Raw genomic sequence first — 20,057 nt, forward strand, 5'->3', positions numbered from 1 at the left:
CTCTTACAGTTACAAAAACCCGCAATAGGTTAGGCAAATCTATAAGATGCCTCATGTGTCTTAGATCCTTGATGGAAAATTATGAAATCAAACAAAGCCTGGAGGTTTCTCAATTTATTTTTCTATTATTTTTTATTTTGTTATGACTTATAGTGATTTAATTTATGTTTTTATTTCAAAAAAGTAGATATTTACGGTTCTTTTATAACATTATTTTAATGAATAAAAGCGTTTTTGCAAGGTTCCTTCTCATTTCATCATGTTTTCATTAATGTGGCACTACATAATGAAAGTGCTAAAAATCAAGTAGCTTTATATGATTCAAGTACCTACTTGATAAATAAATACTTGACTTGACTTGAGATTGCAAAACTGCTACTAGACTTGATTTCAAGTCAAGCTCAAGCCAAGTAGATGGAAAATCAAGCCAAGCCGTGAATCCCTAAACGTCGTGCACATCAATATCCTCCAATTCTGGCCATAACTCAGTAGCGCACCGTAACAGTTGCACCTGGGTTTTCGTCAACACTACGGGCTACAGCCAGGGCCGCCGCCAGATATTTTAGCGCTCCGGCAAAGTAAAATTTCGCCACCCTGCTTTACCTAATTTATATGAATTTTCGTTAAAGGATCCCCAATTATTCTTTCCAGGCATCTTTTTAATATGACAATTCTGACTGCAAACTGTTCATCACTTCATGTAGTGAATTTTAACAATTTCAGTGCGTTGTTGAAGCGTATATCGTGCCATTTTTATAAATGGCGTAGTTTTCACTTGTAAAATATCAAGAGATGACAGCTTCAAAAATGACAGGTGCCCAGAGAGCGGGCTATTCAAAATGAAACATCTTATTGGAAAACCCTTTATTGAGATTATACATTTCCTGTCCTTCCTGTGTCTAAACCTGCGATAAATATTATTCAACAAAATAATATTATTTAAAAGGTTTCAGTTATCATTCCTAACTGAAGAAGATTGTCAGTGGAAGTATTTCCATATATTTAAATGAAATCCGACTGGTTCCATAACTTAGTCATGTATTTAGAGTTGCCTATACACACACACAAATTATATTTTTCCGAGATTTTTCTAATAAGATCCAGTAACTTGAACGCGATTCTACGACTTTCATGAATATTCAAGAAACATTTTCACTCAAAAAATACATAAGAAATCAATTTAATTCAAAATATAAGAAGCAAACAAATTCTTAAACGTTCCAGAAATTCTGTGGATATATTATACACATGACGTGTATAAAAATATCTAATTAATTCCTTCTGTGCTTTTGAATTGACAGCTGTTTTGTATATCTTGAAAGTGTCGTTGTGGATTATTACGTTATTGTCAGGTAAATTCGTATTTTGACCTTATTAATATAATTAAAATTCGATCATGAATTCTGGTATTTTCGCCGAATAGTTTATGTTGTCATCATTGTGTAATACGACTTCAACTTTGATTTCACTAGTCATTCTATTACAGGCAAAGATGGCTGACGAGGATCCGGTAAAATCTTCTAGTTCTTCGGTTAAAAAGGAAGAAAATGAGCCTCAAGGGGATGTTAAGAAAATATCGGTAACAGTTAAGACGCCCAAAGAGAAAGAAGTCGTAGAAGTTGCCGAAAATGCTTCAGTTAAAGAGGTAGAAATAAACAGGAATGATAACCTCATTCTGTAATCATTATTTATTTGACAATTTATGCATTCTTTTTTCCAGTTTAAGGATATCGTTGCACCAAAGTTCAATTCAGAGCCTGATCAATTGTGCCTCATATTTGCCGGTAAAATAATGAAGGATGGTGATACTTTGACCCAACACAATATAAAGGATGGGCTCACAATCCACTTGGTTATTCGAGCCAAACCCAAAGCTAACGAGTCCGGCCCATCTAGACCACCAGGTACAAATTCAAATTTTAACATTTTCATATTCACTGGTGTTGTCATTTTCATTAATTTCTAAAGTGAATATGTCTTTCAGCTGATGTAAATGCAACTCCATTTGGCCTTGGACCTCTTGGAGGTCTCATTGGATTAGAATCAATGGGAGTTAACTCTAGTAACTTTATGGAACTCCAAAATAGGATGCAAACGGAATTATTCAGTAATCCAGATATGTTTAGACAGATGTTAGATAATCCTCTTGTACAAACATTAATGAATGATCCGGAAAACATGAGATCTTTGATAACAAGCAATCCTCAGATGCAGGAGCTGATGGAACGCAATCCAGAGATCAATCATATGATGAATAATCCCGAGTTGTTGCGTCAAACTATGGAATTGGCTAGAAACCCCTCTATGCTTCAAGAGTTAATGAGAAGCCATGATCGGGCAATTAGTAACTTGGAAAGCATCCCTGGGGGCTACAGTGCTCTGCAAAGGATGTATAGGGATATTCAAGAACCAATGTTAAATGCTACAGCTGAGCAATTCATCAGGAACCCCTTCTCAGGTTTAGCAGACAATAATGCTACTGGCGCAAATCCACAACAAGGTAATTTCAAGTCCCAATTGAATTACTGTTCAGAAAATTTCTTAGGTCTAACAATTTTGTTTGTGTTCTTTGAATCCAAGCTTTGATGAATTCATTATATTCCAATATCAATATGACTCACTTTGGAATTTTATTATTGTTATCACTTCTATGATTAATGCATTTGTGATACGATTTTTTTTTACCTGAATGGTAATTGGAATTTTATTAATGTTATCACTTCATTATCTCAATGGTGATTAATGCATTTTTCTTTTGATTTTTATCAGTGGCGATTACTTCGGAAATATAAAAACATAAGCGATTAAAATGAATACCAGTGAAAATTGAGTGCGATATAATTGTTGCCATATTTTAGGCTCTGAAAACCGCGAACCTCTACCAAACCCATGGGGAGGTGGTAGTGGAGGAAGAAGTCCAAATTCTACATCTCCAACAACCCCTAGACCAGGGGTAATGAACACCCCACAGATGTCTAGTTTGCTCCAACAAATGTCAGAGAATCCTCAATTAGTTCAGAGCATGTTTAATGCTCCATATACGCGTTCCATCATTGAAGCAATGCAAGCTGATCCAAATATGGCTAGCAGCTTTCTAGCGGATAATCCCTTGATATCGAGGAACCCTGCACTTCAGGAACAAATGCGACAATATATGCCTCAGTTCCTGCAACAGCTTCAGAATCCGGAAATGCAAAATTTGATGACTAATCCGCAAGTAAGAACAAATTCAAAACATTTATTTCGATCTTAAAAGAAGATATCAATGTATTCAATGTTTAACCTTTTCACAGGCAATTAACGCAATAATGCAGATCCAACAAGGCATGGAATCATTGAGGCAAGCTGCCCCCAGCTTAGTTAATACATTTGGCATTCCACAACCACCAAGTGCTTCTACAACAACCACAAACACCACTGGCTGTACTACAACACCAGCAACTACTACAACGCCATCTACAAACACCACAACTACTGCTCCGTCTCAGCCTACTGATACATTTTCTGAGGTAAGACATTTGGGAGATTTTATTATATGTTAAAATAGTGAAATTTTGAAACTTGACAAAGATATCTCATCAAAATAGTAATATTATTACTACTTTTCGGTCTCAGCCTACTGATACATTTTCTGAGATAAGTTATTCGGGAGATTTTATTGTAAGTCAAAATAGAGAAATGTTGAAACTTGACAAAGATAATCAAAAATAGTAATATTATTACATCTATAAACTCTTGTTATTGCTGGTCTGATCTTTTTTCATCTTCTAAACAATTCTTTTTAGCGATTATTGATATTTCTTTGCTGAATAGGTATAATAAACTTTGCAGTTATATTTTTACACGTTCACTGCGGCATGTTTGACTCAAAGTTTGTGTCATCCTGCCTTGAAGTCGAACTTATACCAAATAAATAAGGGTATGGTCCGTATATCACCTTGGTTACTATGGATAGTAAGTTAGTGGTCCGTATATGTCAAATTCCTCAAATCCTGTGACTATTTCCTCAAACTTCTGTGAGTTATCTGTCACCAGAGCAACCGTACTTTTATTCTGGTTAGGTTCGGTAACCACGCCCACTCCGGTTGACAGTTGTCATTTTAATTTAGATTATTGTTTATGAATATTCTCCATAACATCCAACACTCAAAAACTTTATCATTTTAATTATGAAAAAAATACCCTTCAGAGCCATTAAGAACTATTAGTTATTTAAGAATTAAAAGAGATCAACCATTTATAACCTCCAAAATTCTGTCAATGAAAAAGTTAATTGACAAATGTCAAGCGGTCCGTAATTACGAAGCAGGCTACCTGAAACATTGAAAACCACTGTAGTAACCGCTCTTAAATTCTTGGCGATATACGGATCATACCCTAAGTGAACTGAATTTCCATCTGGTCCTTGCGCACTGGAGGCAAGTGCGACTGAGTGCTTAGGTAGATTACTACTTCCAAAATGATTTCTTATAGTTGATACTTTGAATATTAGATTACCCCTTCGTTAGATGAAGCCCGAAAAAAATGTACACACTTATCCCTGGAGACATGTGCTAGATTGAAATGGGCAAAATGTATGGTTGCAGTGAACATGTTAAAATTCTTTTTTGTTTCTTGCAGTTTATGTCGAGAATGGTGGCAGGCATGACAGCTGGAAATAACCCAAATCTACCCCCAGAACAGAGATATCAGCAGCAGCTAGAACAGCTTACCTCAATGGGTTTCCTCAATCGCGAGGCTAACCTACAAGCTTTGATAGCCACATTTGGTGACATCAATGCCGCTGTTGAACGACTGCTGGCCTTAGGACAGTTGTCCATGAGCTAACCTATTTGAAGCAATTGTTTGTAAACGTGTATTATTTGACTTCTCTTTCTTGTAAGTTATTTGTTCAAAGTTTTGGGTTAATATGAGATGATATAAACTCGGTTCATGGCTATTAGCGATGAATTCTCAAATTATGACCAGGAATTTGATTTCGTCCAATGGTTTTAAATTTATTGAATTGTTTCTTCGACTCGGATGAAGGGCATTATATAGACTGTTCTGGGAATTCATAGCTTGATAGTTTAAAAAAAAACTTATTTAGGCCTTTCATTTGTAACTTTTAATGTTCTAAGAAATAAAAGGAAAAATATGAGATTTTTAGTTTTGTTTCGCATATTGAATTTTTTCTGTACCGAAGGCGCAATATATTCTAATGTCTTCATGGTGAAAAAGGCATATTTGATACCTAGACGTTCTGGTTGGACTTAAATGCTGAATGAGCTTTCTGAGTTAGGATCGTCACTCAGCATGAATATAAACTTAATAAACATTCTGTTTATATATTATTATGTTCTGTTGTTCTGATTTAATAAACAGTTCTGATAATTCCCCAGCTTGTTTACTTCAACAGATCATAACCTGTTTGATTTTAGTCAGAAAAACCTAGGGAGTTGACTTTAAGTGTTAAGTATGTAATAGAAACTACTTTAATAACGCATCTGTGTATAATTGCAAAAAAATTAGTTCCTGTCCATTTGAATAATTCAATTTTTGATTACTGTTTAAAAGTTTTCACATAGGCGCAATCTTCAGAAGATATGAAAATTATTTTTTGGAATAAATGTATCATTTTTTAAAGGACTCACTTTGTAGATGTTATAATAAATTTTGATGAAAAATGCAAATTTTGTTTCATTGAAGAATTTCTAGTACTTTTTCCTTGATAACAAAATTTTCCTCAAACAATTTCTTACAAATATGGGAAAAGAAAAATAGTGTACACTTTATTTGCCAAATTCTCCCAATTTTGGTGGGTGAAATTTTGTTTCTACATTCAATAAAAAAAAGCCGTTGAGTTCGCCATGAAGAAGGATTCGATTTATTGAGAAAATCAAAAGCTATGAGAGATCAGAGCGAAAGAATTTTTAGTTGAATAGTTTTAAAAACAAATTGTTCAAAACAATATTAAGATTAAATAGGATTTACACTTGTTTCAAGAAAACCTGTTAAAAGTAATTCAAAGTTTACATAGAATTTTTATTAATAAATTGCGATAAATTGACAAAACATATATTGATATGATAATACTTGTTTTTTACTTTACATAGGTACTTATAAAGAAACTTGAACAAAAAATATGACAAAATAAAGGACAGTAAGATCACATATTCATGTTGATATGATCTGTTCCATAAAATTTGTTAATCAGTAAAATTGATGTAAGAAATAGACAAAATAACATATCAAAAACCTATTTTGAAGAACGTACACACTAATCACAATTCACAACATTTATGGAAGAGCGTAAAAGTTTGATATGGATATATATTTATATATATATTACTCAAAGATGACATACACACTGCAGACAAAATTTTTTATTGAGATTCGGCCAAGATTTTGAAAATTCAATAATGATACTTTTTCAATCCTTGTCTTCAGTATATTGTCTAGTTCCTAATAACGCAGTTTTAGAATCTCTGAAGCCACAATAATACTATAATATTGTCATTCACTATAATTAGGCTATATTTGCCACTTTGTAGCAAAGTACTTGAAACAATATTTTTAAAATACTATGAAAAAGGTTTGAGTGGATAAAACAGAAATGAGCATAGTTAAAACAGAGGTACTATTCATAAATTAATAATCCACCTATTCTCAGTCGAATTATATTAGGCCGTGAATACACGGAATTTGACTCAAATCAACAAAGTTTTGTGACTAGTTAATAAACTTTTTTCTGATAATATATTCAGAAATTATTCAACAAGGAAGCCCGTATTTTTCTAGTTAATTAGTCTGATACATTTAAACATTGAAGCCACAAAGATATATTTTCACACGACATTAAATATTTTAAATATTATTAATTCTACTACATTTATGACAATTTTCACTCGAACACCTTTGTATATCCTCATTTGATTTTAAAAATTATTAAAAAAAAGAAATATCCATCTTCGGAAGGAAATGTCAACTTTTCGCTACAATATTCATCTATATTTTTTTCAATTTCGTAAAAATTCGATTTCAAACTCTTAATGAGATTGTTGTGCTACATTTTTGGTCTTATATTCGTTGGTCCTTACGTTTCCATTCAGTTCAACTATGGATGATCAAATGAGGTGTGTTTGTGAAAAAAGTCTGGAAGACATTCATATTGATATCGAGAATATTATTGTAAACAATGAGCGTTAAAAGTTTGAGTTTCTTAATTATATTGTGAAGGTAACAAACAATCGTTTGGCTCCTGGAAATGTACTTCAAGTTGAAAACTATACAATATATTCGAACCAATATATTCAACAATTTAACCTAAAATAAATTATTATGATTATTTAAATGCTTATATAATAAAACTCAACTTAAATACATTAACAAAACTTCGGCAACTATAAAAATTAAAAGTTCGAGAATTTAAACAGCAGATGCTTGCATTTTAGCCCTCAACGTTTTCACATCATCATCTATCCTGACGAGCAGTCGCATTTTCTGAAAAACAATATAAAATGAACATTTAGTGACTTGGTAGAAATTTATGTTTCTATTCTCTATTACTCTATTTTATTGTAGAGTAGAAAATATAGAAATATTCACTGAATCAGGGTCGTTAGCCTTCTGGAAACTGCGACCAACTTTTGTTCTTAATCCTACCTATTCATACAAACCCAGGGAGACTGTCGATGCTGTTAATGAAATCGCCAACATCCTTAGGAGACTTGGCTATTACTTCCTGAGTATCCAGAACTGACTTTCCCATGTGAGTGGTACTTAGGCCAGTCAGTCCCGGCCATTTGCACACTTCGGTTGATTCTACCTCCTTTCCATAGAGCCTGCAGATATTATCTGCTGACTTAACCATGCGGTATAAAAGGTATTTGCACCGACAGTGTCCTGTCAGCAGTCCCACCATTACACGAAGCTCAGCTCATGGTAGCTTCAGGAGCTTCCTTGTAAAATTCGGTGAAAGCACCACAAATTTCTTTGCCTGAGCAAGAACTGGAGTGTTTCTCTAGAGGGTTTTTCTATTGTCCAACTCACATTGATGGACCACTGCCTTATATTATTGGTTCTTTGCAAGACCACAGAAGGGCTCAGGACCAACAGATGTAAACCATGATGTCCTTTTTACAAGTTTTCTTAAATTAAATTCTTAAATTCTGGCTAGTTGTTTTATGATATTACGGCACTCCCATGTCAGTAGAGATCCCTGGCTATCTGATTCCAGGTTCCAGGGATCTCAATGTGGCCTGGCTGTCCGTAGTTATGTGAATACGTGTCCCTTTGAGGTTTAATTTTTTTGAGACACTCTTGAGCGCAAGTAGAAACCGTTAGTGTCTCGGTTTGCAAGATAGAGGGCTCACTACCTAGGTATCTATAGGGTTTTTTATTGTCCTTATATTGGTCCTTTCCAAGATCACAGTTGGGCTCAGGACCAACAAATGTTAAACTTGATGCCCTTTTTGCAATTTCATCTGCTTTTTCGTTTCTTTAAATGCGCCGGTACTCATAGTAGAGTTACTTTATTTCCTCTGGCCAGTTGCTTTATGGTATTACGGCACTCCCATGTCAATAGAGACCCCTGGGCCCTGGCTATCTGATTCCAGGGATCTCAGCGTGGACTGTCTGCCCGTAGTGATGTTAATATGCGTCCCTTTGAGGTTTCTTTTGAGACATTCTTGGGCGCAAGTATAGACAGTATCTCGGTTTGCAATATTCCTAGGGAACTAGATATAAATATAGAAATAAGAGTGTTTCAATTGTTAGAAATGTTCATGGATGATTCACCAGGTATAGATGAAAAATTGATTAATTCCTAAAAAAGACGTTTTCATTATTTTATTTAAATTCATTAGGTATCATTTGATTTCATTTTATCAACTTAATTTTGCTAGACTCACAGTGTCGTTGCTTCCTGGAGTCTTGAGCCAAATATAAATCATGTATCCAGGTATACATAACATAGATGATAACGCTGTAAACCATCCAAAGAGATGCGCCCAAAGAGGAAACTCATAATTGAGGTATTTCACCGGAGTCCACTGAACTATGTTGAAAATGAAAACTCCCTAGAAATGATAATCACAAGTTAGTCAGATAGCAGTAATTTATTTCCTCAAATTCTAAATGTTCCAGTTATAATCTCACCAAACAAATTGCTGGTGTTGTGATGGTCCAACAGAATTTCCACCATTTCATGGGATAGTAGCCGATCATTTCCTTGATGCCATCGTAAAACCTGTCACAACCAAAGGCCCAAGAGATGGCGGTGCATTCGAAGAATATCAAGAAGAGTAGGCAGAAGCCACTGACAGCGTAAGAATCCAATATTTGGAACACGTACATTCCACCCTAAATTTCCAAGCAGTTAATATATCTCTTGGATACTTTTTTTATCAATACCCACCTGTGATATGCAGGATAGTCCAACTAAGTAGGAAAGGCCACACACAGCAGCAATAAAAATTTCCTTTCTCCTTCTGAGAAGGTGAGGCCATTCATCGATTATTGCAGTAACAAATCCTTCCATTGTGCAGAATTGGGAGTCTAAACCAATCAACAATATCATCAGGAAAAACAGGCAGGCCCATAATGGAGACCCTGGGAGTTGGAGAACAGCTGAGGGATAGGCCAAAAAGGCCAAACCAGGTCCTATAAAGCAACAGACTTGTCAAGAACACACCAGTACATCTTGAATGGATACTTTATATTTCTGCAAAGTTGGCACAACTGTCGAGGAGTCAATTGAATAATATCTTTTACCTGAAGCAGCGACTTCTGCTACCGGCTTCTGTTGCTCATGCGCCATGAAGCCAACTACAGAAAATATAACGAAACCAGAAAACATACTGGTGCTGGAGTTGATGGAACATACAATCAAGGCATCCCTGGAAGAAAAAAATTATTAAAAAAAAAAAAATTGAAACGCCAACAAGGCTTACTTGTATACGTTGTTGGAGAATTTGTTGTAGCTTCCCAGAGCAACAAGTGTGCCTAGACCCAAACCATACGAGAAGAAAATCTGGGTTACTGCATCAATCCACACTTCGGATTCCTTCAGCTTGGACATGTTGGGCATAACATAGAATTTGATACCTTCCATTGCTCCTGGGAGGGTTATACCCCTAATAAGTAATACTGTCAAAAGTACGTAAGGGAAAAGTGCGGTGAAGTAGACAACTTTTCCTGTCCATCTGACACCTTTCCATATGCAAAAATAACATAGAATCCAGACGAAAAGCAGAGTACCAGCTAGCTCCCAACGAATTGAACCAACATGTTCAATGCCAGGGGAAATTTGCAGTGTTCTACGCCTGAAGGAATAAATCAAACATCAGAATTGGTAAACGTATGATTTAAATGGATAAAGTAAGTTTTTCGCCCAAGATATATCTTCTAAATAATAAACATAAACAGTCTAAGTATAGACTCCCATTTAAAACTAGATCGGTGATTGGATCCTCCATGGGTTTATTAATTTTTGTTAGATCTTTATGTTTATGATAAAAACTAGAACACCATTGGTAAAATTTTAAAAATAAAAAGTAGAAATATCCAAATTTACACTGTGGAAGATGTCCCTAAGATGAATGAAGACTGGACCTGTTGATAGTTTTATATATCAAGGGCAACCAAACTATGTTCAAACAGTAGCCAGGCAAAAAACTTTGCATTTACATAGCGAATGCTGAAGAAAAACATGTAAAAAAGGAGAAAATGTTTGTGGTACTCACTCCCAGAATTCTTTTACCGGGTCTGTCAGATCTGCTAAGGAAACATTGTGGTTATTGATCGAACAAATTTTGCTAAAACTATTGTTGGGATTGAATTGCTCCCAGCATGTAAGTGATCCTCTGTCATAAGGGTTGACACAATATTCAGTGTTCCAGTAATTATGGCAAGTCCTCCAAGGTACATCTGTGAAATATACACCATTATGATTATGAAGTTAACCCCTTGCTCATAAATAAACGGCAAATTTTACTAAGAAGAATTATTAAAGTAAAGTTCCATTTCCTAGAAAAATTTCATGTACTCGCTTATGAGGAAATATGAATGGGATTGAAAAGTAAATATGACGAACAATTACTTGAAGTTAGCTCCCAACCCACTCCATATTTATTTAACAATTGATAAGTCAGCAACGATTTTTCAATTATACAATTATTCAGCAGTTAGAAATGTTTACTTAACAATTGCAATACTTCTTTATTAGTTCATAATAGACGAGACGCATTGAATTCATTGCATCTGGGGTTTGGAGACAAACGAAATTAGAATCTTCATTTTATGACTCCGATAATGATTATCGAATAGTTATTTAATTGACTACTTTCTTTGTAAGATTGTTTAATGTCCGATATTATTTATAGCAGGATTATTATAAGAGTTGATTATATAATTGCACAACGGCCTTAATTAAATTAGGGAATTCGCAGTATAAAAATCTCAAATATATTCACAATGAACAGACTTGTTATTTCTTGGTTCAGTTCATATTCAAGGAAAATTGTAATAATAAGATCTTATATATTCACTTACCTGACCGCATGGACATGAAGAAGTAGAATATCGCCCATGCCAATATTACAATATAGTAAATGTTCATCCAGCATGACATTACAGCTGCTGCATAACCAATACCTGGTGAAAGAGTGATTTTTCTAATGATTCCACATAACACAACTGCATGAGATACTTCAATTTTCAATTCGACTAAAAAAAAATTAAAAGGAACCGAAACCTCCACCATTTTGCAACGCATTCATATAAAATTTTTGTTTTCGTTAAGGAATGTCAATTTAATGATTTTAGTCGTGAATTCTTGCAATTTATCCCAAAAATCTATGGAATACTTCATTTCCCAATAAAAAGGGAGGAAAATATCATATTTGTAATAATAATAGTTCCTTCGCCATTTTGCAACTTATTTTTATAACGTTAGGTTTCTATCAGAAATCCTTATTTCGAGTTCTTAGTTGTATATATTTGACGATATAACGAAATAATTCATTTCACGCAATGAAAACGTTAAACTAATATCAGTTTTTGGAGCGAAATAAGAATTACTCTATCTTCAAATTTTCAAGCTCCTTCGCCATTTTGTATCGACGTATATTTTGAAATATTCGCTTCCTATTTCCCGTTTACGCTGTGCGAATGATATCATAGCATTACACTAACTATATCAGAACACCCATTACGTTATCAGAACATCGAAATTCAATCTCAATAGAATGTTCATTTTATGTTTTACGTGATCCGAATAATACCATCGAAATATCTATACAACGCAAGGGGTGTAATCATGGGGAAATAAAACGTCAAATTTATGTATTTCAACATCCTGAAATTGTATCTGCTACACTCGCTTTCCAAGATCCCCCCAGTTGAACTTCGTATCTTGAATGTACCTCTCCCCTAAGGTCTCACTTTTCAGCGCTGATAGTAAATTTTGGACCAGTCAGTAGGCAGAAATATGTCGCTTGGGGGGACAAAATCGATGCTTCAGTCCTAAACCACATAAAGCCTCTTGTTGAAGGGGAACTCAGCACACTTGCTGTACAAGGCGAGAGAATTTCACGTTTAAACCATGTTGAGTAAAGAGAAAATAGAGCTCGGTTTTCAACACCAGAAATCGCTTTGTAGTCCTACCTTTCGAAAACTATATTTCATATAACTTCCTTGTTTTCGAATTGTATTTAATTATATGTGGAAATATATGGGAAATCTTGAGATTAAAAAACAAAACAAAAAACGGTAGTGGGAAATTTGGACTGTGTTTCCATTCAATTTTTTGATTCTACACATTTTGTTCTCATTAGAAATGGATCTTTTGAATTGAGAATGAAAAAATAAGATAATAATCTGTGTGAGAAGAATAACTGAATGAATTTTCGTTCAAAAGAATATAGAATATATTAAGAAGAATTGCGAATTGATTCATTGAATTACCAGTGTGACTAAGTTTCAAATGTCGAGTAACTCTCATTTCAAATTGAATAACTTTAATCTTCTATCGTATATTCCGAATCTGGATCAGCTTAATAATATCCCTTTTGTATCCATTTTTCAGCATTCATAAGACTTCTTCAGGATTTAGAATTCGAATTCGTGTGCATAGTTTTAACTAGGTCATCCTCGTGCCTTTAGTTGAGAAACTTATAATCCACCTGTTTGCTCAAAACTTGGTTCTTTTCATAAGCCCTGCCTATATTGGAAAATGAATAGCTTGGATGATGAATAATAAGTCCTATAACCATGGCACCGGAAACGCTTTGTTTTCGAGATACAGAGGATGTTAAATTCAAATTTTGTTCTCATATTTTTCAAGTTTTTTTCTCATAGCACCTTCAATCCTTCATATATTTGACTTAAATTAGACATGGATATTCCAACTTGAAGTTTCCATCGAATGATATCGTAATTTTGAATTAAATGTACAGGGTAATATTTTTTCTTGGACAGTATTCGCTTCTTTCCTCCAAACAACTTTGGTCCTGTATTACATATAGATTTTTTGGTTTCTTGTAGTTTTGTCGTATCTGCTGAGAAGAAAATTTCAAACAATTCTGTAGTAATCCTCGGGAAAATCCAAATTATTATAAAGATTCAGTTAGTAAGCTGTGATTCTATAAAATAATTATATGTTTGGGTACTTAGTTACCCAATTTGTATCGAAAATTAATAAAGATTCAATAAACTGGTATAATCACCACAAGAAAACAGGACTATAAGAAACACCCTATATTTCGAAAACAAAGCCTTTGTGGATCAAATGTTTATAGGATTTTATTTTTTAAGATAATCTAAGGAATCTCTCATTTTCCTTTGTACCTCCCATTTTGGAACATTCTGTAAAGTTTTCGAGAGTTTCTTGAAGTGCTTCTTTTTTGTGAAATGGGTTGCAGATACGACAAAACTAACAAAAAAAAACAAAAAGTCGTGTATAAGCTTACAGCTTCTCTTTACATTTTTTTAAACTACCAGTATTCCACCAAAAAAATTTCTGAAGGAAAAAAGTGGGCGCTGTTTAAAAAAATATATCACCCTGTAGATTTGCAATCGAAATTGGCATATCACGTGATGTACACTCTAAATTGGAACAACTATTTCAAATTTCAATTGAATATCTTCTGTTTTACAGATGCTATGAGAAAAAATCTTGAAAAATATCACCCTGTATTTTTCATTTTTCTTCCAATTTAGGAACACCCTGAACAGAATAATTCAATATTCTCCTGAAAGAACGTAGTGTATAATCTGATCCTAGTTTTTCAGAAATTTGAATTCATATAAATACAAATGTAATCGTTATAAAAATTCACTCTTTCTGCGAATTGTATTCGGATATCGACTATACGTTCTATAGCATTCTATGCATTCGCCATTTTGCACAAATCGCTTGGTGTTCTAATCCTAATTAATGTGGCTCAAAGTTCCACTATATACGAGTGTGTAGTGTAACATTTCATTTCCCTCCAAAACAATTCACATTTTTTGCGCGTCGTGGTTTACACAAAACAAACCCTGTTGAACGTAAAAGATTGGAGTTTAGGTAGTAAATAAAATTAATTTTAATTATATTCATCTCTGCCCTCACCACAAATTGGGTTTTAAAATTCATTGTGGGGTGAAATTCTGGACTAATGCAGTAATTTCATGAAATGAGATTTCACGGTGATATCCAGATTACCAACAGAGGGACGTGTCATGGACATGAATCCATAAATTCTGTTTTCCCAGCATAATATATCAACTGACATAATGCTCGGAGGTGGCTTTTGATCATCTCTGTCCAAATCTTGATGTATGCTCAACATTTTGGATGTATAGTGGTCCAGACCCAACAAGAAGGTACCTTCGAAAATACGTTACTCCATTTTTCTGGACTAAATAATAGTCGAAAATTTATTCTAACATCGAGGTAACCGTAATATTTCAGAATCCCTTGAAAGATTAAGCCTCCTCTTCATATCCAATACACAGGATGTTCAAACAGCTTAAGCAATATTTCCTTGGATTTTTCAGTATATTAGCAGCTTACTCAATAGGTTACTACCACTACTTACACTAGATACTTTTTGGATTTTAGTAAAACTAGATCCAGAATGTATATCATATATGCTACATCTCTTCACAGACTTTTTTTCGGGACATTGAAGCCTCCGAAGCACATAATGAGAAAAAGGTTATCAGAATCTGACGTTCTTGATCATCTGGAAACAGACGCTTTGTACAAGAAACTTGCAGAAGTGAAGACCTCTATGAAGCTGTATTCCAGATACTGGAAGACAAGCTATAGATGAGCACAGATCTTAAGGTGGTGGTTCCATGTAACCCTTACACAATAATTGGTAAACACTAGAGTAATCACTACTTACCTTTGAAGATGGGTGCTATTTTGAAGACACCAAGTCCTCCAATGGTCAACATCTGACCAAGAGCCAGTTCCATAAAGAACATGGGGATTCCCGCCAATATGAGTGTGATGAAGTACGGTATGAGGAAGGCTCCACCCCCATTTTTATAACATAAATAGGGAAATCGCCAAACGTTTCCTAAACCTATAGCAAGCCCCACAACCGATAATATAAAGTCTAATTTACTACCCCATGTCCCTCTTTCTGGTAAACTGCTTTTTTTCGATACAGGTAGTTGATTTGAGGAGTTTGGGGCATTTGTAAGTGTTGGTAGTTCGATTTCTTCGTGTCGATTCAGACGGAGAGTGTTCTCCAGGCAGTCTTGCATTTCGTCGTTTTCTTCGACCATAACTTTACCGAAGACCGTTTTTATTGACCCAAAATGTCAGCTCATTGATTCACCTACAACAAAACAAACTGGTTATTAACAGAACTCTATCTTGTTTTATTTGAAAGTCATTTTGAGCATAACCTCACTTAACCTCTAAAAAATCCAATTCGGAAATAATAAAAAATTCAAATTCTGTCTTCAAGGTCTGCAGGAAACGTTTACATTCCATGGAAGAATGGAACAGGGATTCATTTGAGGTGGAATATGAAGTAATAAACGGGTAAACATAGCAAAAAAAAAGATAATAAGAAGAAAGGAGAACATGATTCAGTTTAATTTTTAATTAGCTTCAGGAATAAATGTGTAACAATTGATACCAAATCTAAGAAAGAAAAAGAGAGTTACTAAGGAGAAAGCTAAAAATAATTAACGAGTAAAAACAGCAGATCGATTTACTAGGGGGAGGAGACTACCATTTTTCTTATGCAAATTTAATATGGTGGCTTCAGTATCGACTTGTGGTTTATCTCACAACTTGGGGGTATGTTCTACGTTGAGAAATTCCTTGTACGGTCGTTGAAGCTGCACGATCAAATTTTCGTGAAATTCGAGGAGGAATGCGAGCAGGAATAGTTAGGGAACCCCAAAAGAAAGGGCATTTCATGGTTGGGTTGCTATGAATCGTTGAAACTTGGAAAATGTATAAGTACAGATAATTTTGTTCGGTCTCAGCAATTATATCCGAACTCAAGGTTATATAATAGGTCTATTATCTAGATTCTAGATTATCATCGATCACAGTCAAAATCGAGGCGTTCTTCGACGAGTTGAGCGTTGAAAAGGGATAAAATGGAGATGAAGAATATTTTATGAACGTACCGAAATTCTAAAAAACAACAATTGAAAAGAAAAAAAGGTTAGTTGAAAATGAAATTTTACGAATATTCCAAGAAAATGAATATGACAGATGTATTGAACTTTTTTTTGTAGTTGATCATGATTGAAACAAGTTTTATATTTTCTATGTTTTTACCAATAAAAATATTATAATAACATTGTGTAACTTTGGTGTTTCGAACTGAAGACAATGAAGATTCTACAAATAGTACAAAGTATTCATATTGATTTAGGTGGTAAGAAAATCAAATAAGGGCTATAAAATTTGGTAAGAAAGAGAAAACATTTTTGGCCGTTTGAAAATGTCCAGGATTTCAGGCATTTTTTTGAACGTGTTGAATATTTTGGAATATCAAAGTTCTATTCTTTCATTCATTATTTCGAAACTATTTCTGTTACCTTTTGTTGTGGAGAAAGTGTGATCATTATTTATACATCTATTTGTTGCAAAGGTGTAGAAGCATTTTTAGTAAAATCTCTTCGATATTCGTTAAATCCAGTTTTAAATGAATGAATATTTTATATATTGGTTGAAAGTCAATATTTAGGTTTAATTTGGAAAGACTATTGGCTGTTTTTCGTCTTATATATCACCGAAGTGCGAGAAATTTTTTGGTTTCTTTGGTTTTTATGATGCGTTATATTCGATTTATGGCTGTGATATTTTTGACTAATGTCTCTATAATTGCATGTTTGAACCAATTGTTAGCGCTATTATTTTTATAGTTCTATTTCAGTTCGCGGTTTACTTTGGATAATGATAAGTTGAAAACTCTGCGAATGATTGATGGAAATGAAATTTTGTGTGAATATGATGGGTTTGAATTCAGCGGAACGCATATTTCAAATAAATTTGTTGGTTCGGATATGATATTGCAAGGTCTAAGAATGTTATGCGATTTCTTTTTTTGGAATATGAGTTTTATATTTGTGTGGATATCATTATGTATATCAGGGTCTTGTTGTCTGAATTTTTCAAAAAGGCAAGTATGTCATCTACATATCGATACCAAAAGTATATTTTTACCGACACTTGGGCTAAAACGATTTGTTGTTCATAAAGTTCATCCTTGAATTAAAATAGTTTTTTTGAAAGATGTAGATTAATAAGCCAGTCTTTTATTAGGATCACTGCCCATCACGTTATACATCCTCTCATGATAGATTTCACTAAATGGCGTGGAGGTATCGAAACATTCAAAAGGCTGTTCGTGGCTTTGATTAGATGTGATATATCCCAATGAAGGACTGGTCCATTGAGATGGATATATCACTATTTAAACCTCTGTCCCTACGCTATCATTTTCATTTTAAATTTGTCATCATATAAAGGGTACTGGCAGTCAGACCATATATCCAACTTGTAGACGGATATGCTCAGTTATACAATTTTGAATGGACTAGATTCAATATATGCATAGTGTCAGGCCCACGCTTCATTCAGGAATCGCTTAACAGCGAAGAAAACTTCGCAACGAAAAGCTACCTGGCCTCAATTACACCGGAAAATCAAAAGACTTTCTATTCCCACCAGATTCGTATCGCATCAATCCTTAATGCGATTTTCTCCATCAAACTCGCAAAATTACAAATCACGAAGGCGAAAAGGGAGAATTGGCAAAAGAAAAACTCTCAGAGACAGGAAATGAGAATAACTCCCGTGTGTATCGAGGCAAAAACGAAATATAGACCGTTCCAGAAAGATGGAGAATTTTCTTTTGTACATTTTTCACGTTTTTCATTCAGTTCCAGCCTATTTTTCACTTGAAATTGACAAAGCCTCGACACATTTGATGAAATGCTTATCTACCGAAGTTTTTAATGAACTTGGGAAGATTGATTGATGTAGTCCGACAGTTGAATTTACATAATCCAAATTGCGATGGATTTTCTGGATTGAATGGATATTTTGACAAATTATTATCGAAGGCTCGCTCAACTTGACGAGGGTAAACATAAATTTGCATTGAATAAATATCAATGTTTGCTCTTCCCTCAGAATACCTATACAATGGAAACCAAAGCCTACCGTACTAATAATATACAAATACAATAGCGTAATTGATTGGAACGCAACGTGTTAAAATTTTAAAATGATTGTTATTGAGGGAATTTCATGACATGAATCAATTGATTGAAAGAATTCGCTCCCCATCAAAATTTCCAAAACACCATGGTTATATTGATCCAAAGTTTATTTTCATTCAAAAGAACGAGCGTTTTCCAACGTTTTCCATTTTAGGGTGTGACTACAACCCTTAGGCATTGTTTGACTCCAGGATCAGCATAAGTTCAATTCCCATTGACCCATTTTCCAGTAAAACGCATTGTTTTCAACAAAGAATCTAACTGATAAGTTTTCTTTGTTTTCAGGAAAATTGCGTTAGATGGCGATGTCATCTCAATCGACAATCGATGTTGGAAATGGACTTTCAGATTTTCAGCGAAGAGATTGAATAATAAAGTATATGTTGGGAAATTTGGGAAGAAAATAGGGGGAAATAACTTTCCCGCTTTTCCAAACATAGTTGCATGTTTCAACGACGAAGGGATGTTGATAACAAGTTGTTGCCAATATTAAGCAACAACGTGTTGCTTTCTTTCTTTCTGAGATGAATATTTTTCAAACTTACATATACTATTATATATTTTTGTGAATATCGATAGATGTTCTACTCACATTGAATAAATATGAAGTTTTTAATTAAAAAAGAATAATATGTGAGAAATATAGAACTGAAATATGTGTCGCGAAATTTGTTTTCAACTAAAAAGGAAGAATTCTAAAACGAAAAAAAAACTAATGTTTGACATTTTATACTGAAAAATTTTCTTCAAAAGTTGTTTCTACTTTTTTATTGTTATAATGATGAAACTGAAAACTTTGAAACTTCGAGTTGAGGCGCGAAATTTTCAAAATATCAAAGCCAACATATCCGATCCAATCAAGTTTGGTCGTAGTAAAAGTTAAGCGAATATGTTGTCTTTTGGGGTTTTTCAAAAAAAAAAATAAATAAAAGGAACATTATTCACCGAAAAAAATAATCCACGTGGTTCACTAACACTCACAAACACTCGCGTACACCCCAGTGTGAAGTTGGCTTGATCGAATAGCACTGAACCACTGATTCAACTGCTTCTGGCTCGAGATTATTGCCTCCTCTTCGTATCCCCTTTTCTACCAATCTTCTCCAAACAGGAGAGGGGGAGATATCTTCTGTTGCAATGTACAGAATGACATGGCCAAAATGTATCCAGGAAATTAGAAACTGAGGGTCAAAATGTTTTTGAGGTGAGAAATGACTCACTTCATGAAAAAAAATTAAAGTTACAATATAGAATTCAGATTCAAACATATTCTACAAGGTGTCCGGATTTTACGTTACTTTCTTTCAACCCCTGTAATGGCATACTTT

General features: G+C 34.1%; 2 protein-coding genes across 2 annotated transcripts; one reads left to right on the forward strand and one right to left on the reverse strand.

Annotated features, from left to right (window-relative positions):
- The first annotated feature begins 1,192 nt into the window (after nt 1-1,192).
- On the forward strand, nt 1,193-5,376 carry LOC123685594 (ubiquilin-4). The gene is made up of 7 exons (XM_045625292.1): nt 1,193-1,352; nt 1,487-1,645; nt 1,721-1,904; nt 1,985-2,500; nt 2,859-3,217; nt 3,294-3,509; nt 4,621-5,376. The coding sequence occupies exons 2-7, from the start codon at nt 1,493-1,495 to the stop codon at nt 4,825-4,827; spliced, it is 1,635 nt and encodes a 544-aa protein (XP_045481248.1). The 5' UTR covers nt 1,193-1,352; nt 1,487-1,492; the 3' UTR covers nt 4,828-5,376.
- A 1,897-nt stretch (nt 5,377-7,273) lies between these two features.
- On the reverse strand, nt 7,274-19,785 carry LOC123685596 (sodium- and chloride-dependent GABA transporter 1-like). Its single transcript, XM_045625293.1, has 10 exons — nt 19,675-19,785; nt 15,375-15,815; nt 11,533-11,634; nt 10,725-10,908; nt 9,933-10,304; nt 9,754-9,878; nt 9,398-9,642; nt 9,139-9,342; nt 8,892-9,059; nt 7,274-7,482 (listed from the first exon to the last, which is right to left on the reverse strand). Exons 2-10 carry the CDS (start codon nt 15,760-15,762, stop codon nt 7,408-7,410), a joined length of 1,863 nt encoding a protein of 620 aa, XP_045481249.1. The 5' UTR covers nt 15,763-15,815; nt 19,675-19,785; the 3' UTR covers nt 7,274-7,407.
- Nucleotides 19,786-20,057: the final 272 nt, after the last annotated feature.

This window comes from Harmonia axyridis, chromosome X (genome assembly GCF_914767665.1).
Source record: "Harmonia axyridis chromosome X, icHarAxyr1.1, whole genome shotgun sequence".
NCBI classification, from domain to species: domain Eukaryota; kingdom Metazoa; phylum Arthropoda; class Insecta; order Coleoptera; family Coccinellidae; genus Harmonia; species Harmonia axyridis.

What these genes read in the sequence shown, in the direction of transcription:
- LOC123685594 (XM_045625292.1), top strand. Translation starts at nt 1,493, where the DNA reads ATGGCTGACGAGGATCCGGTAAAATCTTCTAGTTCTTCGGTTAAAAAG. An exon ending in TGGCGCAAATCCACAACAAG is followed by an intron (nt 2,501 to 2,858) that starts GTAATTTCAAGT and finishes GCCATATTTTAG; the next exon opens with GCTCTGAAAACCGCGAACCT. An exon ending in CTACTGATACATTTTCTGAG is followed by an intron (nt 3,510 to 4,620) that starts GTAAGACATTTG and finishes TGTTTCTTGCAG; the next exon opens with TTTATGTCGAGAATGGTGGC.
- LOC123685596 (XM_045625293.1), bottom strand. Translation starts at nt 15,762, where the DNA reads ATGGTCGAAGAAAACGACGAAATGCAAGACTGCCTGGAGAACACTCTC. An exon ending in TTCTCCAACAACGTATACAA is followed by an intron (nt 9,879 to 9,932) that starts GTAAGCCTTGTT and finishes TTTTTCTTCCAG; the next exon opens with GGATGCCTTGATTGTATGTT. An exon ending in AGCAGAAGTCGCTGCTTCAG is followed by an intron (nt 9,643 to 9,753) that starts GTAAAAGATATT and finishes GTTGCTTTATAG; the next exon opens with GACCTGGTTTGGCCTTTTTG.